This window comes from Leucopleurus acutus (assembly GCF_964270905.1).
Source record: "Leucopleurus acutus genome assembly, chromosome: 5".
NCBI lineage: Eukaryota > Metazoa > Chordata > Mammalia > Artiodactyla > Delphinidae > Leucopleurus > Leucopleurus acutus.
The window spans coordinates 76988006-77003500 of record NC_139147.1 but is presented as its reverse complement, the minus strand read 5'-3'; the positions used below and the strand labels follow the sequence as shown (position 1 = coordinate 77003500).

General features: G+C 34.6%; 1 protein-coding gene across 1 annotated transcript; it reads right to left on the bottom strand.

Moving 5' to 3' along the window:
* Nucleotides 1–3653: 3653 nt before the first annotated feature.
* UTS2B (urotensin 2B) lies at nt 3654–15209 on the bottom strand (the record flags this gene model as incomplete). Its single annotated transcript, XM_082840462.1, has 5 exons — nt 3654–3679; nt 8151–8244; nt 9717–9754; nt 10944–11042; nt 15110–15209. The coding sequence occupies 5 exons, from the start codon at nt 15207–15209 to the stop codon at nt 3654–3656; spliced, it is 357 nt and encodes a 118-aa protein (XP_082696588.1).
* Nucleotides 15210–15495: the final 286 nt, after the last annotated feature.

The window sequence follows — 15495 nt, the reverse complement described above, 5'->3', positions numbered from 1 at the left end:
AGTAAAATTTAGGTACAATCCATTTGTTCATCATTGGGGAACAAGGAAAGACAATGCTATATAGTTTCTCTTGAAGTTTTACTTCTCTCGTATCCTTTGTCTGTGAGGCTCTTGGGTAATGATTATGAAACTAGACTTCTCTTATATTCAAATGTCAATCCGGTTCAACCAAATAAAACACAGTCCCAGCTCCAGAAACAAGAGAAAAATGTCTCTGAGCAGAAAAAAACAGCAGTAATTAAGCCCATAAACTTTATTCTCCCAATGAACTGAGAAACACTGCAGATCGGAGTACATTGACTTAGAACTAGGAAACGAAGGATATTACTCATTTGCCAAGTTTGGCTATCTCATGTCCCCTAACAACTTTCCATTTCTCTAAATTACAACTTATAGTTAATTAAGAGTAGCACTGGCTGATTATGAGAACAACTACACACAGAAGTAACAGATGAAAGTATGGGGAAGTCAAAGAATCACCAAGTAGGAAACCGCCAAAGCACTTGGGGCTAATTAAGTTCACCTAATTGTAGCACAGTATATTTTAGCACATTACAATAAACAGTCTTTTTGTTGTTAATCACTCATCTAAGAATCCATTTAATTTGTTTCATATACTGTGTTTAATAAAGCATTGAAGAATATATGAGAATGATTTCTTTAAAAAGATTCAAATTATTTTTAATTGGCCTATGAAAGCATAAGTTTTGGTATTCTGGAAAGCTCAACTCTCAGCAAAACTGTGTTGTTCTTGTAATTTAGATGCATAAGCCCATTGTGCATTGGATATGCTTTCAAAACATAAAGATAACTTATTCCTTGGACCAGAGATTTAGCATAAGTCAGCAGAAATTTAAAAACCCTCTGAAAACACTTCTTTAAACCCTAGTAATCACTGTCAAACAGACCTGATATGTGGGAAGAAAAAAAGTTCGGTCAGCAAAGCAAAGGTTTATTTTAGCCTAAGAAGGAAGACTGTGATGAGAAGGTATAGTCATATTAGAAGAAGGGGAGAGAAATGGGTTGCTGTTGATCTTACCTAAAAATGAATTAACGTAGGATCCAAAGAACAAAATAAACTCAGACATAGAGATGAACATATGCACTTAGAATACAAAGTGGGTTTGTATATAACTTCTCCTTGAGGGGGGAAATGTTCTAACTGCTGGAAAACTTTAAGCTTAGGAAAAAACTGAAAATGAATGATTCTTTTAAGTGTAATAGAGGAGCCTTAGCAAAGAGAACTGAATTTTGAGAAATCTCACTGATTCTTCAATTTCTGTTCATAAACTTACATTAGAAAGTTAGTGGTACATGGACAGATATACTGCAGGACTCATTATTTGAAAGAATTATTTAAGTTATAATTGCTCTTGCCCACCTTTCCCAACCTTCTGATGAATTATAGAAATATGTCTAATTCCTTAGAAGCTCTTTCTTTCCTTTTTCTCCCCTTTGGATATTTGTCAGCTGCTAATCCAACTGGGTACTGTTGGTTCACACTTTGACAAAAGGTATTAAAACCTACTTTAACCTAAAAATTTCTCATGATAAAGATTTAAAGTTGGATTAAACAAATTGATTTCCTATCTTCTATAATTTTTAAATTCAAAATTATGCCTATGGCCTCCATTTTAACTAAAGTAAGAAGTCGCAGTGTATCGATTTATACTCTATTCTAATGTGTAATTCATTTGTCTCATAGCATATACACAAGACTTACATGAAGAAAAAAAGAAAAGTGTTTTCTCCACTTATAACTATTTTATTTCATATTTTAACTTTTACCACTACTTTATACAGAGTAGAAAATAAGTCAGTGGTATCCTAGTTTAAAATAAGGCATCCTTTTAACATAGCAGGAAATTTAAGACATAATTTCTGTTAAGAACATGACGAGTCATCTCATCTATTTGTATAACACATTGTATATTACTAAATCCAGCTATATTTCATTGAAAGTCACCAGCTTAAAGGGACTTTTCATTTAGTTTCAAAGAAATAGATTACTTTTTATTTTTCTTTGTTCCTGTAAAAAGCTTCATACAGCAAACTGTGAATATGGATTTCTGAGTTCTGGTGTTAATTATATAACCAGTTTTTCATGGGGGATATTAATTCCTGGTTACACACACACAAAAAATATCTAGCAAATTCTACCTTTAATCTACAGATATCTTTAGGGAATTAAACTTCTTAAAGCAAATTATAAAAAGAAAACAAATTATAAACAGATGACTTTCTCTAAAAGGAAGAAGTATCAAAGCCTTTTTTGAATGACATTACCCCTAAAGTTTACAAATGCATAAATATTGTTCAACTGCTCCAAAGTTAATAAACGTGAGATGATGAAAACAGGAGTTTTGTTTTCTTTATGATAATATCATGTTTATGTTCACAACAGGTGTAAATACATGGGAACATTCAGGCATTATTGAGCAACTAGTATTTATGTACATTTAAGTGGCTCCTAACAAGTGTATTTAAAGCACTACAGGCATGTTACTCAACTTGGTCAGTTTCATGTATTTTTAAATTTTTTTTTAGCTTAAGCAATATTGTTCATTCTAGCTCATGAGATAGTCTTATCTTTAAGCACCACACAATTAACGTCATGTAGATAAACTGCATTTCCCCTGTTCTGTGACGTAAGGGAATGCCGGTAGGCTCATCTGGCCAGCTAGTCATTGATATTCTTTAATTATAAAGTTACTTCGACTATGCTTCTGTGCCACAACAGGTGGCAAACAAGAATGAAATTGGATTCCCAGCCTTGAATTGATTAAATAAGTTTGCTCAGACGAGATGTAAACAAGAGCAGTTTGATGTGAAAACGTGGGGGAAAAAATGAAGGAAAATCCAGTGAGTTTTTGTTTTGTTTTACTTGACGTTTTTGGTACACTGAGTCTAGTCTCTCACAGACGTGCTGAGAACCTCAAATAATTTCTGATATTGTGGAGGAGGCAGAGATGAGAATTAAAGGACCCAAAAGCAAATTGTTCTGTACAAAAATTTTCTTAATATCTATCTCTGAAACTTCTAATACATCTTTCTCCTAGAGTTCGATAAACAATAGATTTCTGCTTCTTAGTAATGTATTCATTTGGTTGTAGTAGTCTCAGTGACAATTGTCCTAATGAACAGAAAAGAGATAGTAGCCAGCATAATCACAAAAAAAGAGAAGAGACAATGATGCACATTTTCTATACATTGAGACAATATAATTTAATTTTCCAAGACATTTTCTAAAATATTTTAAATAAATTTAATAAAATATAATTTCTCATATAAATTGGGACAATATAATTTAATTTTCCAAGACACTGTCTAAAATATTTTAATTGATAGCTCAACAGCCTAGTCATCTCTGGACAAAACTATATGTAGACAATGAATTTATGAAAAGCATACAATAGATAACAGCACTCCCAACTTCAGGTCTACAAAGCCATTCTGATCGTCCCATGCCATTCAAAAGTGCAACTGATTTGTCATCATTATTCACAACATAAGTTTTAAGCATGTAATATGCTGGATAAATTCTGCCACCGTTTCTTTATGCTTGAAATAGCTACAATCTTTAAGCAGTAAAGTGAGTAGATATATAATTTTGTCTAATGTTCTTATCTTTTTTGGCATCCAGAGGAAAAACTTTAGACACAGTATTTCCAAAAGCAAGCTAAAAAATAAACAAAACAAAATCTTTATTAGGAAGATTTTTGATAAAATGGTACATTTGAATAAAATAGTTTATGTACACCTGAGTATGAGAGAAAGTTTTCTAAAACGAATGTTCAAATGGTAGTTATTAGCCTCATGTGGATCTTTAAATTAATTAAAATTAAATCAAATGTGAAAATTCAGCTTCTCTATCACACTAGCCAACTTGCAAGTGCTCAGTAATGCCTAGTGGCCTGTAACTACCGTAATGGGCAGTGCAAATTAGAGAATGGTCACATCATCAAAGAAAGTTCTATTGGACAGCACTGTTCCACATTATAATGCATATAACGCAGTTCAGAGACTACAGTAAGACACACCCTTCTATTTAAGAGTTGGGGTAAGTTAAGTCCCAAAGGGGAAATCACATAAGTAAAATCAGTGATAAATATGCTTCTATTTACTGGAGAAAAAAGAAGGAAGAAAATTTAAAGTTTACTTTGCAGACCACCAAATGATATTTAAATAATTTGATCATCACATTGAGTCTTCACATTCTGATCATAAGGGATGTTTCAGAAAAATCAAACCAATTTGAACAGCACTTTAATCTTCAAATGAATGAATGAGTCATTTTAAATCTTCTGTGGGCTGTTCCCAATCAATTGTCCAACTTACGTTAGCTTCATCTAATTAATTACAAATTTCTCTAATTTCCTTCAATCTAAATAGTTTATAAAATGAAGACCTTGGGGAGATGGGTCTTCAATTCACTATTGATTAATAGGATGTACAATAAAACTGAGTTGAAAAACTCAGTAAAGACTCTTTGCCATAAATGATGAAAGTCTATCGGGCTTCCCTGGTGGCACAGTGGTTGAGAGTCCGCCTGCCGATGCAGGGGACACGGGTTCGTGCCCCGGTCCGGAAAGATCCCACATGCTGCGGAGCGGCTAGGCCCGTGAGCCATGGTCGCTGGGCCTGCGCGTCCGGAGCCTGTGCTCCGCAACGGGAGAGGCCGCAACAGTGAGAGGCACGCGTATCGCAAAAAAAAAAAAAAAAAAAAATCTATCTTCCTGCCTAGGTTTCTCTCCCTACCTCCACTCATTCTGTAAACTGTGAACCTAGCGCTCATCAGTGCAAACACATAGAGTGTTATGATAGCACTCAGTATTTTTCATTCCCAAAAGAGCCAGCGTTTTCTTTAAACAAAACCACATTCAAATCCTATGCAAGCAGAAGTTTATTTTCAGACAGTAAACTGAAGAACTTGGCCTGCTAATCCAATCTTCTTTTTATAGTATTTTGGAAAGTCCCTTTCTGCCCTCTGGATATCTTTGAATATCTCAGTCTGGAAGGAAAAAGAAATCTACACATATCCTAGATTTATACCACAAGAGCGGCTCAATTAAGTATGCACTGGAACATAGTTTGGAAATTTTCTGGACCAGTTGAAGGGAACTTTCATGAATGGTAACCCCAGTAGAGCCAACTCCTCAATGCTTATTTATCATTTATCATTTATGTGAAGGAAAACCCTAGCCAGCATTCTGGTGTCTCTTGATGTCTATCTGGTTAACTCTTGTAATCCCCATTTTTAGCATGATGCTAGGTGTTGGACAGTTATATTTTTAATGAATGGAAGAATTTAGCAGCGGTCGGTCAACTATATATTAAATAATTAAACAAATTACAATAATTCACAGTAAGTGTAAGATACTCTTGCTTTAAGCTGAATCTCTGAGTCCATTTTACCATCATACATTGCTATTTATGGTGGACTGTTTCTAGTTATGCCAATAAACACCACACTTCAGATATGATGTGGGTTGTTTTTGTCACCTAACCTGGGCGTCTAATTCATATGTTTATCACCATAAATATTTACTTTGTTCCTACTACATACACATATGTTTTAATATTTCCTTGCTTAAAAACAAACAAACATAAAGCTTCCTTGACCCCCTCAAGCTACTCTAATATCCCAATTTTTACTACCCTTTAGAAAAAATTTCTCAAAAATGTTGTCTGTTGTTAGTCATTCCTGTTGTTTGGTTATATTCTCTTTAACCATAAGTCCACAAGATAATTCTTGTCAAAACCATTAAAACCCTTCCCATTGCTATTCAGGTGGAAAATCTCAGTTCTCATTTTACTGGACCTATTATAGCATTAGAACAGCTGAACTATGTCTTCCCGGAAACAGTTTTCTATCTGACTTCCGAGGCATCTTCTTCTTTGTTGCCTTTTTCCTCGGTAGCTGCTCCTTCTCAGCCTCCTTTGCTAATTCTCTCTCATCTGCCCAGTCTCTAACCTTGGTGTGACCTGGGACTTGGCCTTGGATGTCTTCTGTTTTATATCTGTCTAGAGTGATTCCCTAGACAGTCTCATCACAATACCAAGCAATATTGATATGCAGATAACTGTCAAATTTAGATCTCCAATCTGAGTTACTTCCCTAAACTCAAATTTATATACTCAGTGGTTTACTTAAATCATTACTGGGAAGATTTTGTTATACATGTCATAACAAGCTCAAAATATCTATGGTAGAGGTAAGATTCTCCAACTGTTCCTTGCATTTCTCCACATTCTCCAGGGGCTTCCCCAACCTCTCTAAGTTAGCTTGAGATCATGTGCCTAATTTTGGCAGGGAAGGGTGCATTTACCTCCATGTTTTTCCTATCCTGCTACAATGACACACGGTGCAGGGACAAAGTGAAGGAAAATAACCAAGGTACCTAAGGCTTCATGTAAATACAAAATAAATCTTAAACCAAGTTACACCACTGAGATTATAAGGTTATTTTCTTGATGTGCTTTGCCTAATTTGTCCCAAAGTACACTTTGAAAACTTGAAGGAGGGTGGTACTCTAAGAAGAACCTAAGTTACGGCACAGTCTCAGCAGCTGATTAATGGCAGACAAGGAAATTGATATCATAGGCTGGAAACACGAAGAACCATTTTACGAAGTAGCATAGTATGTGGTAAAACTGACGTCTGCAACAGTTCAGGTTCAGATTGTGTTCTTCTTGAATTTCTAGAAGAAAAACTAGGAAAACAGAATATTGGCAGTATTTTTAGGTTGCTGTTGGATACACTTAGACAGGTATTGCAAGAAATAGTGAGCTTAAGAAGAAAATGGTGTCTTTGCAAATAAATAAAAAGAGATAGTTCAGAAATACAAGATCTTGAAATATTGCAAGAGCTGTTTCTGGATCCCAAAACTATAAAATGGGATTTAAAATGACTCTAAGTGAGTGACGCCAGGTAAATATCAATTGGAATAAGGGGCTCAGGGCACAAATCAGATTATATGTATAGCCTTCAAAGTATGTTCCAGATGTCTTCAAGGCAACTCAGTTAGGGATGAGAATGCAAAAGAGTTAAAATTGTTTAAAAAAGATTGTGTGTAGGAAATAGCTGAGAAGCTTTCTAAATTGTTACAAGAACACCATTGGCAAAGAAACCATAAACCCTAGAATAAAAAATGTCTTTGACACTTTAAGACCAAATAAACCTTGGGCCTCCAACTTTGTGAGAGTAGGAGGAGACCTGAGAAAACTGTGCAATCCTCAAGAAGGGAATATTCCCCAAGGAGCCCATATGATGTGTCCAGGGATGAAAATGAAAAAGCCAAAAAAGCAAAAACCTCAGAAAGGGTGAAGCCAGGGGAAATAACACAGTGGAAAAAGCACTCCACCTACACACTAGCAGGTCCTAATCAAGAAACCTAATCAAGAAACTTTTATAATATTTGCCCAGTGAGATTTCAGAATTGCTGGAGGCCAGCATTCTTGATGTTGTGTGCCTCTTGTTCTTTTCCTTTGTGAATAAGATTATTGATTGTGATAATCCAGTCCCTGTTCCTCTGCCAATTATTGAATTTTGTCCTTTTAGCTGATAGGTCTGTGAATGAAGAGGAGCCACATTGTATTTGACAAAGATTAGTATCTCCTGGAGGGCTTATTCTTTGTTCTGGGTGCAGCAGTGAAAGGAGTTTGGAGTTGTCTTTAATGGGAGACGGTTGAATATAGCTTATGTGGTTAAGAAAAGATCAAAGGATTGACTGTGGTTGAGGCAGTACTCTCCAAGTACTGTACGTGCTTTCTAACATTTATTAGTCTGTCTTGCCAATATTTTGGTGGCAGCCCAAGTGATTAATTCTAGGCAATGGACTTCGGTAGAAGTGCTGCATGTCACAAAACTGAGCTCTGAACTGAGGCAGTTGAGAGCTGGGATGCATCCTCTATCCTTTCCTGTGTCTTGGTAATCTTGGAGGTAATCAAGCTACAGCAATAATCTAGATGATATAGCCACAAAATAGAAGAAGGTTGTACTATGTACATTGAACTTTATGATTGGATTTTATTATATTAGGTCTCTGAGATTTAGATTATAATTGGTAACACATCACAGCCTAAGCTATACTAACTATGGAAAGGTCCAGCAAATCTCTATTTCAACTCTTTTCTACCACCAAACTTACCTCGCTTATTAGGATGGGAAGAAGATAGACCACCTATAGCATAAGACATCTCAGCATCCTTTGCCTCCATGAGCTGCTCTTTCAGTTTTTCCAGCTGTTAAAAATCAAATATGAAAAGTATTAATCTTTAATAACAGCAATGTTTTTTTTTCTATTGAAGAAGAAGAAAGATAGACAAAGAAAGGGAGAAGGAAAGATGGAAGAAAGGAAGGAGGACAAAGGAACATAAAAGGAAATAAAAGTAACAAATGAAAATAAACAAAAAGAATTAAATAGAAAAATAAAACGAAACTTGCATTTAGAAACTGGCTGGGAAATGTCCATGACTTAACAGGTGATCAGGAACAAACAGGCTTATGGTGAAGGAAGTCAAGTCTGAGTGTTCATTAATGGGGAGCCTGTAAACACAACCTGTGTAGCTGGTCTTGATATTAAGTCACCTATAATAACCAGTCCTTTTCAAGGAGTTCCGAAGAGTTATGTGAATGTTTGGATTTCCTGAAATATTTGTCCCTTCTAGCAGTAAGTGAGAAGTATTTTGATGCCCTAGGGTTTCCACCCAGAGTGTAAGCCATGTTAATTTTTTGCAAGCTCGCTGATTGCCTAAACCCTAAAGACCTAACTCTATCAAAATAGAACTCAGCCTGAGCTACTGCACGCGTCTGTGTCCTAGATACTAAGAATTGATGGGGCATAATTCTCTCTCACAAACAGCCATACAGTTTGTATAATAGTGGATTTGCATGCAGTTGTGTTTGAGAGAGTTAAGAAATCATCTAATCCAATGATTTTCCAATTTTCTTCATAGCAAGGAGTCAGGAGATAAGGTTGCTAAGGGGCTTTCTGTACCGAAGCCAAATGCAGGTCAAGAAAGCAGCACTTCGGGCCCCTCCCTCACCAAACTAGTTGTTTCAAACAGAGCAGCTCCACTTTTTTTTTTTTGCGGTACGCGGGCCTCTCACTGTTGTGGCCTCTCCCGTTGCGGAGCACAGGCTCCGGACGCGCAGGCTCACCAGCCATGGCTCACGGGCCCAGCCGCTCTGTGGCATGTGGGATCTTCCCAGACCGGGGCACGAACCCGTGTTCCCTGCATCGGCAGGCGGACTCTCAACCACTGCGCCACCAGGGAAGCCCTCCACTTTTGTATATTTCATTTACTGAGACCACATACAATTTTGTTTGGAAAAAAAAATTTCCACTTTAAAAAATAATAATAACTTTTGAAAACCACCAATCTAGTTATAGCCTCCTATTTTACAGATGAGGAGATTTAGGTCCAGAGAATTTTAATTCTTCCATGGTCTCAGAGGTAATTGGATAGCTGGGTCTAGAATCCAGATTTCTAGACATTTTATCCCATGATCACTTCAGTTATGGCTCTGTTCTGTTCTCTTTATTTTTTAGTAGAATTTGATTATTTTTTCCCTAGTGAATTACTTCACTCTTCCTCTAGCAGGAATAAAGGTTTTATAATAGAGTATTAATAATTGTAACAACTATTATGTCAAAAGAAAGTGTCTTTTGGTTATTATTAAAATTGAAATTTTAAGTATTTCACATTCTCACCTGGTTAAGTTCTTCCAATTTGTTAGCCAGCTCTATATCTGCAAGACACATTTATCATATGAAAAATGTACATTGCAAGTAATATTTAATTCATTTCAGGTCATACATTCAAGGAAGACAAAGGTCTTTTTTGTATGATTTGAGATCACCTACCTGTCCCTAATATAAAGGTCCAAGCATTTTTTCAATGCCTGTAATATTGAAATATAATCAGTAATGTAATGAGCAAATACCTAATTTCTATCAATAAGCACAGAGTTTTTTAAAATAAACCATAGTTCTAACAAGGACTAGTATTTAGAAATAAGCTAGTTTACTGACATGGGGAAATTCTCATGAAATGATATTAAGTAAAAAAAGCAGGACACAAATCTTATCTATATAATTCCATCAAGAAGGAAATTTCCAGAAATGTTAATATCAACTCCCTCTGGGTTTTACACTTTGAGTATAGCTTTTTTTTTTAATAATTGTGTTCATTTTCTTCAATGAAAATATCTTATTAATTTTAAAATCCTGTATTTTTAAAGCATTTATTAAGGTATTGTTTTAACTGGTACACTGTCCCATGAATAGACAATTTTTTTATAAGAACAGATGTTTTCTGAGAGGGTACCACATTATCATATTGTCACACTGTCTCTCAGGTTAGACTTGCTAAGTTTCTGACAATATTTGTCATTTCTTGGAGACCAGTCTGATGCATAATTGTAAATCATATTCTCCTGTTCTTCAAAGAAAAAAAAATCTCAGTTGGTATAGCCTAAATTACCCAATGGTTTCTACTCCAACCATTTCCCAAATTGAAAGAATTTGATTGCGAAAAAAGTGCTAACTTAACTGCCACAAAACCACAGTTAACTTGTGAAATTTCTAGTGGAAACCTGTTTTGAAACATTTAGTGATACTCTTGAAGCATTTAGTAAAAAATAATATTAACTGTACCAGTGGGAATTGCTTAGGTGAGAGGAAAATACGACTAAAGATAACTATTGAGTAACTAGATAGTTACTGATCTCATTAGGACTCTCAAACGGAACAAAATAAGATTTTAATATTTTTTAATAATGCCATTGCTTTTAGCGTGAATACAAGATAAGAAAGACATTTAAGCCTTCAATGCAGCATTAAAATTAGTAATTATTATTTTATTTAATATAAATTAACATGTAGAAAGAACAGGTCAGAAGATGGAATAAATAAAGTTTGACTTTATTCTTAACTCACCAGTGTTGGAAGGTCTTTGGAGATCAAATTTTTTATTCAGTAGAGCCAGCAATAGTTCTTCGCGATCTGTATCTCCTTTATCTGGAAACAATTCATTTCCTGTAATAATTACCTCAATGTAGTGAAACCTCGATTTTCAGTCTGTGTCACTGAACATGTTTCTGATTAAATATGCTTTACAGGTAACTATAATCACTATCAATCACTATATGCACTATCAATGTGTATACTCACCAATAAAATGTGTATAAAGAGAGGTGTGTAATCCAAAAAGATGGGCTGTTTTAACAATCGTTGAATGTATGTGAACACTCAAAGAGAGATTGTGAGAGAGAGAGGGAGGCAGAGATAGAGAATATACCTGGAAGGTTACAGACTAAATTTTACCTGTAATTATTTCTGGGTTAGTAGAATTGCAGGTAAATTTTACTTTCTGTTTTTTCATCTGCGTTTTTTTTAAATTTTCTACTATTGTGTTTAACATAAGAAATACGAATTAAAAGTTGTTTTTAAAAGAAAAAATAACATTTGATTTTGAGATTTTATTTGATACACATTAAAATATGAGCCTTTTTGTGTTCTGGGAATTGCCTTTGAATCATCCAAGGCAACCCTGTGGAAGAGGTAAGACAGTGTCTACTTTTTCCATATTGATATCTTTCCATCTTTGCCCATTTACCTCCCAGCCTACTCATTGGTCAGATGCCCAGCTATCTCAGCACTCTAAAAACAGAAAAATCACCCAAATTTTCATAAATACTTTAATTCTGGAGTAGAAGTCAGGACAATAGACTTTATTCAAGCTATAAAAAAATGAAGAGTCAACAAGATTTTAATGCAAACGAAATAATAATTAGTGTGTTATAAACAAAATGAACTTTGTGAGGTGGCCTAAAAAATCAAACCTTTATGGTACAATTTCTATAGGATCATTCTTCCTCTATCTCCTCATAATAATTGATATTGTGTGGACAAAAGGTAGATTAGTGAGTTTAAAATTTAGGAGTGGGAATATTGTGGTTTCAGTTAGAGAAATGGCTCATAATTTAGCTAGATTCTTCCTTTAAATTGTTTCTCTTTCCCTGTGTCTAGGAAATGTCAACTAATGAACTCAAGAAACTAAGTGGCTAGTTAAAGGAATGAAAGCTTTGCTGAGAAAGAAAATAAATGACTTGAGGTAGGTGGCAGCGTCAAAATTTTCTGCATTGACCAAAAACACTTATTGTTGCTCAATTTCCTCAATTTCAAAGTTCCTCAATTTCCATTACTTCACAGACATAGAAAGTATTTGTGAAATTCTAGGTTATTTTTTTCTTTGAGTAGTTAAAATAATAGACTAGCAATGGAATTTTTGTTTAACATCAATTAAACAAGGACCCTCGGAGATAATTTAGTTTAAGAGAAAGACATGACCATGCAATAGTGTAGTAATTTTTCATTATAGCTGTTCACTAAAATGTTAAATTACAATCTTTAAAATGCTTTAATTGAAAAAAATAAGGAACATTGTGTAGCCAGGTGATAATGATTATTTGTTTCAGAAAGAGAACTGTGGTAAAGAAACAGATTCATTGCCTTCAGTTTAGGGAATTTATAAGACTAGGAGGAAGGTAACTAGAAAAGTGATGATCTGAAGCTTTTGTTTGCTTAATTTACAGCCCACTTCTCTGCATATTTAAGTGGAACATTTTTTAAAAAGACAATTAATGTATTTACCATTCCTTACCAGTTTGGTTTCTAGTAATTATACCTGAATGACTGTCCTCAAAAATTCTTGTCACTAACTTTTAAGAAAACCACCTTTTGTAGGAATCTCTGAGGAAAAAGTTTTTTCAAGAAATTAAATTTTTTTTATTTCTAAAGTTAAGTAAGATATTGCCTAAGAAAAATAGCAAATAAGTCTTATTTCTTGTTTTTATTTTTAGTATTAAAACACATACAGCTTAAAAAAAATGAATGTACTTTTCATCTTTCTTTGAACTAAAAGTTAGTGTTGATAAAGGAGATGTTTGAATAAAAAAATACCCAAGTGCAGATACCCCTTTAGCACAAATGATGGCAAAGTTACTCAGACATGAGAGAGTGATTACTTTTGCAAATACACAGGAAAAAACTGATTGATTACCACTTGAGATACTGAAGCTTAAAAGACAGTTGTCTCCTGCTTGTCATTTGAATGTGAAGATTTTTAAGGGATATAGACAAGAAACTTTACCAGAAAGAAACCTGGAAACCCCTCAAATGATAATATACCAAAAAAATTAAATTGCCGTAGCCTTTCTGGTCACAATATTCACTCCTCCACCTTTTGTGGTAGACAGTTTGTCCAGTTTCAAGCTTATCCACTGAAGCAGGCTTTCATATGGCCCCAAGCAAATAAAAGCTGACAGATTGTGCCACTGGTCTTGCATGACGTCTAACACAGAGGATGGCGACCCCTTGGTGTTCTGTCAGCAGACAAATGCTTATTTGAAAACAATGTGTTAAAAGACTAAAGTAAGTCAAACACTTAGTTGCTTTGAAAAATGTGTACATGGAGAGAAGCTCACTCTAATCATCGACAATTTAGATTAGAAAATAATCTTCCCAATAACTAATCTTCTCCATTTATATATAATGAAACTGAGGTCAAAGGGGGTCCCAGAAAGAAACCTTTCCTGTATGTTGCCAATGAAATATACATATCAATATGTGCTATTCTGGGATCAGAGTTGTTATCTAATTATAACCTAGCAAAATATTTGAGTTGGATTTTACTGTATTTCATATACACATGATATCAGAAGTTACAGTTAACACTAACTAACATCCTAATTTTGCAAAGTCCTTTATGAATGGCCAGATATTTCTCTCCTCACACATATACACTGTGTTAAGAACACTGAAAATCCCATTATTTCACAGGAAAAACAATGAAGTCCTACCAAGTACAATGATTTTGACTGGCCAAAGACAAAATGTGAGTGCCATGGATAAAATCCAGAATCTTTCATTCCCAGGCTTGTATTTAGGTCTCAGGCTTGTATTTGTTTTTCAAAGGGAAAATCCCTATAAATAAATAATAAGGGTTTCTGCATGCAATTTTATTTCCACTGTCAAAAGAACTGCTCTAATTTTCATTGACTTTTAAAACACATTTGAAGCAAAATGGTCTAGTAAAGTTGAATTAGATCTGAAAGGGGAAACTTAATCCCTTTTCTCAACCCAGTGTCATGTAAACAAAATTTATTACATTCTGTCTTGGTTCCCCCAAGTAAGACAAAAGTAAAAGGCTATCTCCCTCTTCCTGACAAGGAGATCAGTTAGATGATAGATCACCTCAGAGTTTCAGACTGGAAGAGATATTAAAGAGCAATATTTTTAAGTTACTATCTTTAAAATGTAAAGAAATATATAAAAGTTTCAATGAGGTTAAGTTGTTTGCCTAATAAATCAGCATTTAATCTAGCTCCACTGATTCCCAGATTAAAAGCTATTTCCACTACAGAATGCACTGAAAATTTTAAAGAAAGATCAAGTTACCATATTACAAGAGCAGAAAATTATTTTCTCTAACTTTATCGTGGCATATGTTTGTAGACATCATAAATTAAACTATTTCATTTAATATAAGTACCCTAAGTATGTTAGAAATCTGATACAGTCCATGTGTAATGTGGCTGTTAGCATCGTCCTCCTGAAAGTACTGTGTAAATTTCCCCATGCATTACTCTCCCCAAATCTCTTCACACACAGGTTTCTTTCTTGATGTGTTCTACTAGGAACCACTCTCCTTTCAAAAGTAACTTATTAATAATCTCATTGGATGAAAATTTCATTTTTCTTTCCTCAAGATGTATTTTTGAAATATGCATAGCACTATCACTATTTACACATTCCCATCTTTGGTCATGGAATAGAAATAAGAAACAGATGCCCCTGGATTAGAAAAGAAGAATGTAGTTGAAATTAATTTAGTACAGTGTCAGTTGAAATTAATTTACTTGAGAAGAACAGCATCACAGATTACATGTAATTTAAAACAGCAACTACTGAAGGGCTGTTTGGTTAAATCCTATTGATGTTTAAAACATTATTGCTATAGTGGTAGAAAAATCAAAGCAATGCAAACAGGAAGATAAGGATTATTTACCCACCTGTAGGATTTTAGATTTGTATGTACATACCTTGGATAAAATATGGCAGCCCATGCACAGATTCTAAAAAGAACATTACAGATAAAGTTAAGAGTCCGAAACAAAGAGTGGTTGAGAGGATCTTGTTCATGTTAAAAATCTTCTGTGCTAGCAGAAAGACTGACTATCCAGGTCAAGACGAATATTTTAATGGCTCTGGAATGCTTCAGAGACCACGTTTAAAAGGTGGCAAATGTGCTTCTACTACAAATGATCTGGACAAAGAGAAAAAAAGCTTATAAAATGTAGTGCACCCTGTCAACATGATTCACTTACTTGGAGAAGTGACAGGTTTGCTACTCAGTCAATGACAAGAAGAACCGAATCAATATATCTCATACTTGCCCATTTCACTAAAAGCATGCATTCCTATGCAT